Source organism: Gadus macrocephalus, chromosome 4 (assembly GCF_031168955.1).
Source record: "Gadus macrocephalus chromosome 4, ASM3116895v1".
NCBI classification, from domain to species: Eukaryota; Metazoa; Chordata; class Actinopteri; order Gadiformes; family Gadidae; genus Gadus; species Gadus macrocephalus.
Window position 1 is genome coordinate 1,982,898 of NC_082385.1, and position 12,171 is coordinate 1,995,068.

At 45.3% G+C, this 12,171-nt stretch overlaps 2 protein-coding genes across 3 annotated transcripts; both read left to right on the forward strand.

Moving 5' to 3' along the window:
* The first annotated feature begins 1,521 nt into the window (after positions 1-1,521).
* Positions 1,522-4,715, forward strand: LOC132455596 (microsomal glutathione S-transferase 1-like). Its single transcript, XM_060049484.1, has 4 exons — positions 1,522-1,640; positions 2,144-2,277; positions 3,006-3,097; positions 4,121-4,715. Coding segments are annotated over exons 1-4 (474 nt in total). The 5' UTR covers positions 1,522-1,639; the 3' UTR covers positions 4,368-4,715.
* Positions 4,716-5,333: 618 nt separating this feature from the next.
* LOC132455597 (microsomal glutathione S-transferase 1-like) lies at positions 5,334-7,849 on the forward strand. Of its 2 annotated transcripts, none has more exons than XM_060049485.1 (4): positions 5,334-5,488; positions 5,915-6,065; positions 6,184-6,275; positions 7,274-7,849. In XM_060049485.1, the coding sequence occupies exons 2-4, from the start codon at positions 5,940-5,942 to the stop codon at positions 7,518-7,520; spliced, it is 465 nt and encodes a 154-aa protein (XP_059905468.1). In that variant the 5' UTR covers positions 5,334-5,488; positions 5,915-5,939; the 3' UTR covers positions 7,521-7,849. The 2 variants fall into 2 exon arrangements, with proteins under 2 accessions (XP_059905468.1, XP_059905469.1); XM_060049486.1 differs by lacking the exon at positions 5,334-5,488 and adding an exon at positions 5,525-5,675.
* The last annotated feature ends 4,322 nt before the right edge of the window (positions 7,850-12,171 follow it).

Genomic DNA, 12,171 nt, shown 5'->3' on the forward strand with positions numbered 1-12,171 from the left:
CATTGATTGGTCGACTGCGCGGCACGTGACAGTGCTGAAAGTAATGTGGACACCGCGGTTGATCAATAAAAAAAAAATGTATGTGCCCGGAACCTCGGAGGCATTCTGTAATGAAATCGATAGCGCGCTTCGCTCCCGGTGTTCAGATCATTTGCCGAGCTGTTATTTAGACATCGCCGTCCCCCAACCACCCCCCCCAACACCCCCACGACCCCCCCCCCGGCACAACCTGGCCACCGTAAGAAATCAATGGCAGCATATCACCGCCGCCGGAGTCCCTATTACCAGCAGAAGGCTTGTGAGGAATACGTGAGACTGTTTGCCATTACTTCTCCTCGCTGCATTATTGTTATTTTTTTTCCTCTTCTGTGGAATTTCCTAGGTTTCCATCTGAGACAGTAGTTTCCGTTTCATTTTATGTTTTAGACACATTTATTTTTGGGGTTGGCAATTCGGATGTAGAGCTTGGATTCAAGCGGGGGATTCGGCCCCTCAGCTGAAGTGGGGAGCAGGGTGTGCGTTTAGTAATGTGGGGTCGGTGGTGGAGGCCTTCATTTGTGGAGTCGTTATTGCTACAGCTGGGGCACATCTCTGTGAATGTGTTAGGCTTAATGCTAAGTGTTGAACCATACTCAAATGCACTATATTATACAAATGATGTATCGTGGTCCCAAACAAAATTGGTACACTGCTTTTATGTTAAATAAAAGATAAGTGTGGCATTGGCTTCTGTGTCAAAACACATTGACATTTAGAGGACGCTTTTATCCAAAGGTGTCTTAAAATAAGTATATTTGTCTGAAGAAACATCAAATTAAAAGTTGATTTGACAAATCACGAATCTCCATTTGTTGTATGTCGTTTCTAAGTAGGCTATAGGCGTATGGATTATTCAACCACTGTGTAACGCTAAATGTTCACTCAAGAAGGGGCAGGGCAGCGACCAACCGTCGCAGGACGCACAGGAGCAGGCCTGAGAAAACGATTGGTATTTTGCTCTCAGCACGTCGTATGTCATTAGCGTCATGGCTGTAGGAGTATCAACATGTCAAGAAGTACATGAGTACATTACATGCCTTGGGCGATAACACTATATTATTGCATTTTATTCATGAGTTGTTTTTTCTATAGTCTTGGAACTCACTTTAACAAGCCGGACTCCAATTCACCATAAATGGACTAATGAAATAACATTAGTGGTTTCATTACTACTACTAGGCCTACTACTACTAGTTGGCCTATTGCAACGCGAATGCAATTACGTACAAAAAAAACATTGTTAAGGCAAATGTTGTCTATGCCAAAGGCTGAACATGGGCAAACGCAGTGATGACGGAATGCAGACGGACAGGTTTACGCACGAAAACCAGAAGTCATGCGGTGCTTCAATGACTTCGATCTCCAAACTAGACTGAATTAATTCCCGGTTTTAAAGCACCGTTTTGCCACAAGGTAAAACAACATGCGACCGCATTAAACGCGTTTGTTTCGGGCCCGCCTACACTGTGTCACACAGTTCGCCTTATCTGTTGTGCAACAGCCTGTTGCCTGCTGCATCCTGGCTCAGAAACCCGACAGTAGGCTGTAACTTTGATCAGGAAAGAATCAACCTCCCGTTCAGGACACTTCAGACTTCAGAAGTAAGTAGGCGCGGAAATCAAATATTTATTATGTGCATTTAGCGGTAAAGTCTGTTAAAGCAAGCCTCCGCTGTATACTTTTTGAACTGTGTTTACCAGTGTGCGACTATTCTTCAGACAAGCGCGAGAAGCGACGATAGACGTAGCCTCTTTATCTCTTATTATTGACCGTGCAAAATAGGTCAGGAATGTAGGATTCTGCAATGCATTTTCTGTAACTAAAGCACCGATTAGCCAGTTTGTTTTTAGCCCCCGTGCAGAATGCAATGCCCAGAGTTCATACAAAGGCAAGGGCTGTTAGTATAGCACCATTGCCTCTCTCTCTCTTCTTTACAAATTTAATTTGATAGATTGCATTATGGATGATCAAATGAGCTGTCAGTAAGGTGTCTTATCTTTGTGGTTCAGGTAGAAACCCTAACAGAACACACACACAGTTATGACACTCGAATGTTTCGATAGATTGCATTATGAATGTCGCGTGTCTTATCTCCGTGGTTCAGTGGGAACCCGCGGTGCGACGACGTCGTTCCTCGAGGATGAGGTGTTCCTGGCCTTCTCCACCTACGCCACCATCATGGTGCTAAAGACCATGTTGATGGCGCCGCTCACCGCGTACTACCGCTTCACCCGTGGGGTAGGCTACGTCGTCGACGGCTCCTCCTTTATTAGCTCTCATGACACTAAAGCTAACGTTAGCGCCACATATTTGGAGTGATAACACCAGTTTTGACTAGTTTCTGCTGTTGCACACGGTGTGGTCAAGACAGCCACATATTAAGCTGTATGGGTTTGAGATAAGTCTCTATAGACGTGACTTCTTAACCATTCTGCCCAGGCCCATACAGACTGAAGGCTGAAGCACCTCCCGACTCCAAGTAGACATTCAGTCAATATGGATTGGGCAGAGTGCTCGTCCGATCACCTTTCACCTCTGAGTGAACCACGTGTTTAACCTTTGCCACTCTGTCATACCTGGCCCCGAAATGAAGATAGCAGAGGATTTAAATTACGCATTGTCACTCGTATAATGTTCACACGTGAACGTTAACTCGACGACGGGACTACATACAAAGTACATATTGGGGAATGGATCTGTATGTTAAGCGCTGCTCGATTATGGAAAAAAAATCATGATTATTTTGGTCAATATTAAAATCACGATTATTCAAACAATTATTTTTGAGGTGAAAACATGATGCATTTAAATATAACGTACAAGTATGTATCCGGCTGTTCTGAAATTTCTATAAAACATTTAATGAATAAAATAAATATACAAAAAAAGATCATGATCAATATTTGATTAATTGCACAGCCCTTAAACATACACACTCACACGTGTTGTTCCGTCTCGATGTTTAGGCCTTCTCCAACGAGGAAGACGTGCGGGGCAAGAGCGAGGAGCAGAAGAAGAGGCTGCTGCGGAACCATCCAGACGTGGATCGTGTTCGCAGGTACGCGTCCTTCACGCTGCAGAACCAAAGCGTTGGAACCGAGAACCTCAGTCCAAGAGTTTGGAACGTTTTCAATCCAGAATGCTCAAAATCCTGTTCACTGGCCTCACATGCACTTAGCATTGTGTAGCGTCTTATCCTAGCTGTCTTTAGCATTGTGTAGCATCTAATCCAAGCTGTCTTTAGCATCTTATCCTAGCTGTCTTTAGCATTGTGTAGCATCTAATCCAAGCTGTCTTTAGCATTTTATCCTAGCTGTCTTTAGCATTGTGTAGCATCTAATCCAAGCTGTCTTTAGCATCTTATCCTAGCTGTCTTTAGCATTGTGTAGCATCTAATCCAAGCTGTCTTTAGCATCTTATCCTAGCTGTCTTTAGCATTGTGTAGCATCTAATCCAAGCTGTCTTTAGCATCTTATTCTAGCTGTCTTTAGCATTGTGTAGCATCTAATCCAAGCTGTCTTTAGCATCTTATCCTAGCTGTCTTTAGCATTGTGTAGCATCTAATCCAAGCTGTCTTTAGCATCTTATCCTAGCTGTCTTTAGCATCCGTAGCATCTTATCCTAGATATCTTTAGCATTGTGTAGCATCTTATCTAAGATATCTTTAGCATGTGTAGCATCTTAACCTATCTATCTTTGTTGTATACGGGGAATGGGTTAACCTAGCGATGGTCAGTGCTTGGCACTTCTATGAACAAATATACTTATTGCAAGTCGCTTTGGATAAAAGTGTCTGCTAAATGCCCTAAATGTGAACGTAAATGTGCCACTTTAGTTGGGAGTTCAAAGCAGAGAATTGTGTCTCAAGCTGTAAAAACATCTACTGATGCACTAGATTAATAAACAGGCTTGGGGGTTAAGTCGCATTGCTCAAAAGATGCTTACAGGTATGCTAGGGCTTCGAACCCCCAACCATGCGTTTGGGCGTCAAACACCCTTTAACCACTACTAGACTATCCTCTTCTCTGTGCCACCGTGTGACTCTTCCCTCCCCGTCATGGACTCTGTTGGTTCTGTCCAGGTGCCACCAGAACGACCTGGAGAACGTGGTTCCCTTCGTGCTCGTCGGGCTCCTCTACTCGCTGACGGGCCCCGACGCGGCCACGGCCATCACCTACTTCAGGGTGTTCGCCGCCTCCCGCCTCTGCCACACCGTGGCCTACGTCCTGCCCCTGCCCCAGCCCAGCCGGGCTCTGTCATGGCTGACCGGGCTGGTGGTCACCTTCTGCATGGCCTACAGTGTGCTCACTCACAAAAGGCTTCTGTAACGGTGGGGTTATGACAGAGGGGGATGGTGGGGCAGAGAGCAGATACTGCCTGTAGAGTAGGGGCCTTTAGACACTAAAGATTGTCGACGCAATAAAAATGTCAAAATACATCAGCGCTAGTGATCATTGACGTGGTCCCTTGAAAGTGATGATTTTATAGGTCTACATGATAGTGTTTAATCTAGGACTTTGGGTGAGATTGTTTTATAAATGAACGCATGTATGAATGGTTTATAAACACACAATGTCACACTGAGTGAGAACATGGCACTAATTAAAACGGATCAAACTAAGGTTTTACCATTTTATAACGATGTCAATAAAAAGACCCTGAATCTTTGAATAGAATACCTGTCTTTCTGCTTCGGTGTCTGCCTGCGCCCCTCGAAGGTAAAAAAAGACAATTATAGCCAAGACTGCAAGAAAGGTCAGAATCAAAGCCTACTTCAGCTCTCTAAATGAGATCATGAGAAGCTATTTTCTTTTGGTATTCTCTATTCTCTTCCTTTGGTATTGTAGGGACATTTTGAATAAATAGCTAAACTACATCAACAGTTGGCACATTTGGGTTGGCCTCTTTTGACACTGAAAAACGCGGTTGGGGAGGGTTGGCTTATAAATCAAATAAATCAAGTGCTTGAACCAAAAACAAGTGTTTTTATAATTTATACTTTATATGGCTGAACGTCTTGTCTTATAAACTGAAACAAGCACATTTTTCAAGATTTGCAGTAATTCAAGTTAAGGGACCATTCGCTTTGAGACCATCACGCAATTATATTTTTGAATGTATACATTATTATTAAATATAAAACATTAATGTACAACGCTTACATTAATAATCAATTAATTGTAACCTCTGCAAGTATCCAACTTTGGTTTTCTCTACTGTTAATCAAAGTTAAAAGTAAATGATTAATATAATCAGTATACTGTTAATCAGTATAGAGGCGATTGAAAAATGTGATTCAATAAATAAAAGCTTTGTTGAGATCTCTCTTTGCCAGGGAACGCCCACCAGCGAGTTGAACCCTGGACGGACACGCCCCCTTTTATGTCCAGTGTTTATTTTTTTTGCTAGGTGCAGTGACAACGCAAAACGTATCGGATTCGGAGATAAGGTAAGAAAGCCACACTTGTTCACTGTGATGAATAGTGCACAACATATATTTTGACTTGGTTACATGTATTTTTAGAATGCAGTTTAGTCGTAGCGCCGGTTTGCTTCCCCTCTTCCTGATCATGTTGCGACACACACGGAAGTCAGTTTCTGTTGAACTCTGACTGGTGTTGCGAACACTTCGAAAAGTATGCAAGGAAATACCAATTTTCTCAAAACTGATAACTATGCCTTCTACAAGATCCCCGACGAAGCAATCAGGATTTAGCCTTTTAATATCGCTATTGTCGGCTACCGATGGTCTATGCCATTCCTCTGTTGTTGCACGGTTCGACTTAGCGTTAAGATACAAATGCATTACTTTTTATTTGAGTGCATGGTAAAGACCACTATGCAAACATGATTCGTCTGATATACTGTACTTTAGAGCGACGTCCCGAGAGGCAAGCACCATGCCCGAGATGACCCAAGTCGTGGATAGCGAGGTGATCTCAGCCTACGCCACCTACGTGGTGATCGTCGTCCTGAAGATGATGCTCATGGCGCCGCTGACGTCATACTACCGGATGAAGAAGAAGGTACGCGGCTGCTACCACTCAAGTGGTGCACTGACTTATGATAACTTATGATGACTTATGATGATTTATAGTCCGGCACATGTCATAAACATGACCTGATGTGTTTTGTGTTGCACAGGTGTTTGCAAACTTGGAAGACACCAAGTTAGCCCATCCGGTGGAGGAACCAAAGTTTGTGCGCGTGGATCCTGACGTTGAGCGCGTACGGAGGTACAGAGAGCTCTGGCGGTCATGTTCATGGGAACACTCAGACTGGGATGAAACCAGTCCCAATGATGTGTATTAGATGGGAAATAGCCCAACCCTTACCCAGGTTCAACACCTCATCATCCGTGTATAAAAAAAGCAATCATCTTCTCTTGTTATAATCTGCACCAGTTGCACATTTAGTCATTTAGCGGACAAATTGTATTGAAGACATCTTAAAAGTGAGACTGAAAATAAACAAAGCAAAAGAGAAAAAGGTTGTATTGATGCGCAGCTTAGTTTAGGCCTACAACTCAGGGAAGAGGGCAGATTATACTAACAATAGCAATCAGAAATACAAGGTTTTCATCCTCCTACTCTTGTTCTTAAAGAGGAGGTAGAGCAGGTCGGCTGGTAACCGGAAGGTTGCAGGTTCGATCCCCGGCTCCTCCTAGCTGAGTGTCGAGGTGTCCCCGAGCGAGACGCCTCACCCTGACTGCTCCTGACGAGCTGGCTGTCGCCTTGCATGTTGACACCGCCATCGAGTGTGTGAATGTGTGTATGAACGGGTGAATGTTGGCAAATATTGTAAAGCACTTTGAGTGGCCACCGGTTAGAAAAGTCCATTCAACATTTATTTTAGTTTATTGGTTTAAGTTGACCATGTACAGAACGGGTTCTGTACCAGAGTTAGCTGAATAGCTCATTTGCATCAGCGGTCCCTGAATTTTATTCCTAATGTTTTGGGGGTCCGCTTAGCTCAGGAGGTAGAGCAGTTGTCTTGTAACTGAAAGGTTCCTAGTTCGATCCCCAGCTCCTCCTAGCTGAGTGTTGATGCGTCCCTGAGCGAGACACTTAACCCTAACTGCTCCTGACGAGCTGGCTGTCGCCTGGCATGTGTCAGTGTGTATTAAGCGATGTAAGTCGCTTTGGATAAAAGCGTCTGCTAAATGCCCTAATTGTAATGTTTCGTACATCGCATGTTAAACCACGTCATGTTGAACCACGTCATGCTTCTCCAGGTGCCACCAGAACGACCTGGAGAACGTGGTTCCCTTCGTGCTCGTCGGGCTCCTCTACTCGCTGACGGGCCCCGACGCGGCCACGGCCATCACCTACTTCAGGGTGTTCGCCGCCTCCCGCCTCTGCCACACCGTGGCCTACGTCCTGCCCCTGCCCCAGCCCAGCCGAGCGCTGTCATGGCTGACCGGGCTGGTGGTCACCTGCTGCATGGCCTACCGCGTGCTCCTGCATAACTTCCGCTTGTAGGAATAAAAACATGGAGGCTGGAGTGTGCACTCGCGGGGCTGATGTTTCGTCTGGAAAAAGGGGTTATGATTGTTTTAAATTGTTTCCTGGTGTGAACACTGAATCACCGCAGCAGATCGTAAGAAAGAATAAGTGGTCGTCCGTGTCTTTAATTTTGTGTCGTGATTAGGACGTTCTCATTCCAAGTGTGACCCCGCCTCCTTTACGAGCGCATTAAACAAACCCATTTAAAAATCATTTCAACTTTAACAGTGCACTTGCCCAAGTCCTGTCTGAATCGTTTAGAATGATTTATTTTCATGTATTAAATGTGGTCCCTGTTTTGTCGAGTGGTTTAGTGAATGAATTGCATTGTTTGTTTTTCGCACCACCGGCCGAATGCGCTTAGAATGAGTAGGCCTAACACAATCTCGCTGGCAGAACATGAAGGGCCCAAACGATGGCCTTGGGATTTGGAGTACGGTTTTTGTTCTTTCTGCAGCGGCCTTTCTTACTAATTTGCAATCCGTTTATATGTGACAAAAGTTTTCGCAGGCTTTGACCTTTACTTTCAATTGGCAGAGGTCGACGCGAGGCGTTCCTCGACTCTCGGGCCCTGAAGGGAATTTATTAGGCCACTAGAGGGAGCCCTTTTAAAAGTCAACTGGATGCGCCGTCATTACGGCTCCTTTATGGACCAGGTGCAGCTCATAAACACGCCTCGGATCCAGCAATTAACTTGATTAGTTTTGTAGGAAAACGTTCCTGGGCATATAGCACAATGCCGCTTTTACTCCATTACCGAGTAAGCCGAGCATATGTGGTTTTACAAAACACTGCAAAGCCCATTTTGTTTTTCAGGGGGGTTATGCTAATGCAGGATAGGCTTACGCTATATATTTATCCACTGTGAGCCACATTGTTTGATCCAATTGTTTTATATTTAGAAATTAAACAAAGCGAAACACGTTCAGCAACGAGCTTCTTTCTCCGTCTTTGCATTTTATTGTTACCATGTATTTGCATAGGTTTGTATATAAAGTATTTGCAGGCCAAAACAATCGTCCTTATAAACATTTTCATGTTTTGGTTAAATATATTGACTTAAGAGTTTCAATGTGGATCTGTAAATACTGTTACTGTTACTGAAAGATAGCATTAAACACGTCAAATTGAGTCAACACGTTTTTAGTTGTTCCCTAATTCCTGCATTGCAGTGGGGAATGCTATACGACAATAAGGACTGATCACAGGTCAATCAGGCCAACCAACCCGCCTGGCCACCCAGTGTAAACGGTTTAGGAGTGCTACCGGGACCCGGGAACACAGCAGCCAAATAGAACCCTTATGTCCCGCTGCGCACTGCATGACTAAATCCACACGTTGGGGAGGCAAAACATACAATGAATGAGTCGTAGAGTCGTACGATCAGACTGCTGTTCATTACGGTATATAGGCCCAGTAGAATAGGCCTATACAAGTTATATAGGCCTAACTAAAAGTCAGAATAGGCCTATAAGTGGCGACACATTTTATAGAACCTAACCATAATGCTGCACTTAAGACTTATCTTAGATGACCGTCAGTAAGTATCTTTACCGTAGGCAGGCTACACAAACCTACACTTGGCGTCGGTACATATACCGTGTGTGTGATGTGCGCACACATGCATGCGTCAATGCGCGTTGTTACGCAGCCCTCTCTCCCCTGCTGATAATTATCCTATTCGCTCATACGATCAGATTTGTGTCAATGCGGCTGACTCACAATGGCGTCTCCCGACGACGATGTCGCCGCCGCCGCCCTCGACTTGACGTCTGCGTTTCAAGCTGTCACGCGCAGCCTTTATAGACGCGCCGCGCGCCTCATTGTTTAGGGCTGGTTAACTTACACGCGCACTTCATTAGGCACGACTTCAAAGGCTTCAGCGCGCCGCTGCGGTGACGCTGCCGGTAGGGCCGACGGATCTTTTTATATTCCTACAGCCGTACATCCTATAGGCCCCCTGAAAAATTAATGAACGGTTGTTAGGGAAGGAAACTCGGGGCTGGTCGGAGAGAATTATGAATCAATCTATGCGATGCTTCCAGGTGGACGTTTTGAGGCCAGGCGTTGCCTACCAGCCTTTATCTATTTTAAGTGCAAATATCTTTTTTGTCTTTTGCATGGGTAGGCAGATATCGCGTGTGCGCACGCTGGGGCCGCCTCGACTGTTATACGAACGACGGAGATCCGAACACACGTTGGTTTTGTACATTAAAGGTCCCATATTATACCACCCGGTGTGAATGTGATTAGCCGTTCCAAGCCGCTTTGAAAATTAATCTGCCTCTTCTGTCATTACAAGTGGGCGTGTCCACCTAGATGTCTGACGGATAGATGAGCAACGTTTGCTACAGTCCACTCGGTAGGCTGGTAGACTGATCTATCCAGCACACATCTAGGTGGACATGCCCACTTGTGATGTCACTAAAACACAGGAAGAGGCAGATTTACATAATGGCTAGTAACGGCCAATCACCCTCACACCTGGTGGCATAATATGGGACCTTTAGAAGACGTGGAAGAGAGTACATCGCTCGTGTAGGCTGCCTTTCTCGCTTTCCCACGCAGGCGGACGGATGCAGACGTCGACTCAAAGCCGAGAGGAAAGCGCGCGAGCGAAAACCCGGGTAACATAAGTGAGGACGTAGCGTCCCACAACGGCTTAAATACAGTGCTGGCGGTACATGCGGGATTATCAGAGAGGTGCGAGGCAAGCTCTTCCTTAAAAAGGTATATATTTATACACACGTGTTGTCAAACCTCTCAGAGCGTGAAGAAAGTGGGGACTTTGGGAAGAGTTTGTGGAGAATATACAAGACGGGGCTCCGACGTAAAACGAAGATCAGGAGTGGACAGACGTGACACCAGTCGCGGTAAGCTATAGGTCGTAAAAGGCGCCGAAGATCGGAACAAACGCACGTTCATGCACACATTACAGAAGAAGATTCTTCAAATGATTGAACTGTTATCATCAGCTACACACAAACACACACACACACACACACACACACACACACACACACACACACACACACACACACACACACACACACACACACACACACGTACACGCACACAAACACAAATGTTAGCTTAGCACAATAACATCTGTCCTGGATGACCCGTTGTAGGCGAGTTGTCTGCTGCCCTCATATGTTTCCGTCTGGTGGCGGGGGGAGGCTGGGGTCAGCAGATTGTGTATGCTGATCTCAGTGATTGGAGAGCCCTGTGATTACCATAAGCAATTTAAATGTTATTGATTTAACCTTCTGCATGCTGTAATTGAACACCTACAGGGCAAGCGTCCTACCTAGCCCACGCTGCTAATGCTCTCTCTCTCTCTCTCTCTCTCTCTCTCTCTCTCTCTCTCTCTCTCTCGCTCTCTCTCTCGCTCTCCCTGTGTGTCTCTCTCTCTCTCTGTCTCTCTCTCGCTCTCCCTGTGTGTCTCTCTCTCTCTCTCCCCCTCCCTCCCTCCCTCTCTCTCTCTCTCTCTCTCTCTCTCTCTCTCTCTCTCTCTCGCTCTCCCTGTGTCACTCGCTCTCTCTCTCTCGCCCTCTCTCTCTCTCTCTCTCTCTCTCTCTCTCTCTCTCTCTCTCTCTCTCTCTCTCTCTCTCTCTCTCTCTCTCTCTCGCCCTCACTCACTCTCTCTCTCTCTCTCTCCCTCTCTCGCCCCCTCTCTCTCTCTCTCTCTCTCTTGCAGGCACACACACACACACACACACACACACACACACACACACACACACACACACACACACACACACACACACACACACACAGAGGCCTTAGCCCTTACTCTCTCTCCGCCTGTTTTTGATCATTCCATCGTCTTTTTCCTCCTGCTCAATGTTTCACACTAATTTTGCAATCCATTCTCCCCGCCTCCACCATACTGCCCTTTGGGTATCCATCATTAATCTGCGGTTCTTTTTTTCGGGTAAATTTATTTATTTTTCCGTGTGTGTCTGACAGACTGAATCCCGGGGCTAACAGGAAGTGGTGGCGGGAGCGATGGCCGATCGATCGGCCGTTTGTCACTGTAACAATAGCATTGTTCAATTAACAACTGGCACTGGATACTGGAGTTAGGCCATCATTACTTTCCTCAGGTCTGTGTGTGTGTGTGTGTGTGTGTGTGTGTGTGTGTATGTGTGTGTGTGGTGTGTGTTTGCGTGTGTATGTATGTCTGTATGTGTTCAGTGTGTGTGTGTATTTGTAATTTAATGTGTGTGTGTGTGTGTTTGTCTGTGTATGTGTGTGTATAAGTATAGAGCTGTTTTTAGTCACAACCAGGGCAACATGTTTTTATCCTGTATTTATATGAATCATTTCCTGATAACTCTGCGGTTCAATAAGACATTAATGTAAATCCGCCAACCCCTGCTTACACAAAAGCCCCAATTCCTTACTTAATTATAGTTATAATTTGCTGTTATAAGATAACAAAGGCCGTGTGTGTGGCTGCACATCATCTATGTATCGGACAGCGAATAAAAAGAATGAAAGGTGCACAAGGGAAAGAAGAAATGGAGAAAAACCGATGCGGCAATACTTTCATTAGAACATTCCCAAATCAATTTCATATCTCCTTCATGAAACCGAAGCATAATGGAGGAGCAGATTCCAT

Bases quoted from the DNA above. Each gene is read 5' to 3' on its own strand.
- LOC132455597 (XM_060049485.1), top strand. From the start codon at position 5,940: ATGCCCGAGATGACCCAAGTCGTGGATAGCGAGGTGATCTCAGCCTAC. The intron at 6,066-6,183 runs GTACGCGGCTGC...TGTGTTGCACAG, and splicing joins ACTACCGGATGAAGAAGAAG to GTGTTTGCAAACTTGGAAGA. The intron at 6,276-7,273 runs GTACAGAGAGCT...ATGCTTCTCCAG, and splicing joins GACGTTGAGCGCGTACGGAG to GTGCCACCAGAACGACCTGG.
- LOC132455596 (XM_060049484.1), top strand. The intron at 2,278-3,005 runs GTAGGCTACGTC...CTCGATGTTTAG, and splicing joins ACTACCGCTTCACCCGTGGG to GCCTTCTCCAACGAGGAAGA. The intron at 3,098-4,120 runs GTACGCGTCCTT...GGTTCTGTCCAG, and splicing joins GACGTGGATCGTGTTCGCAG to GTGCCACCAGAACGACCTGG.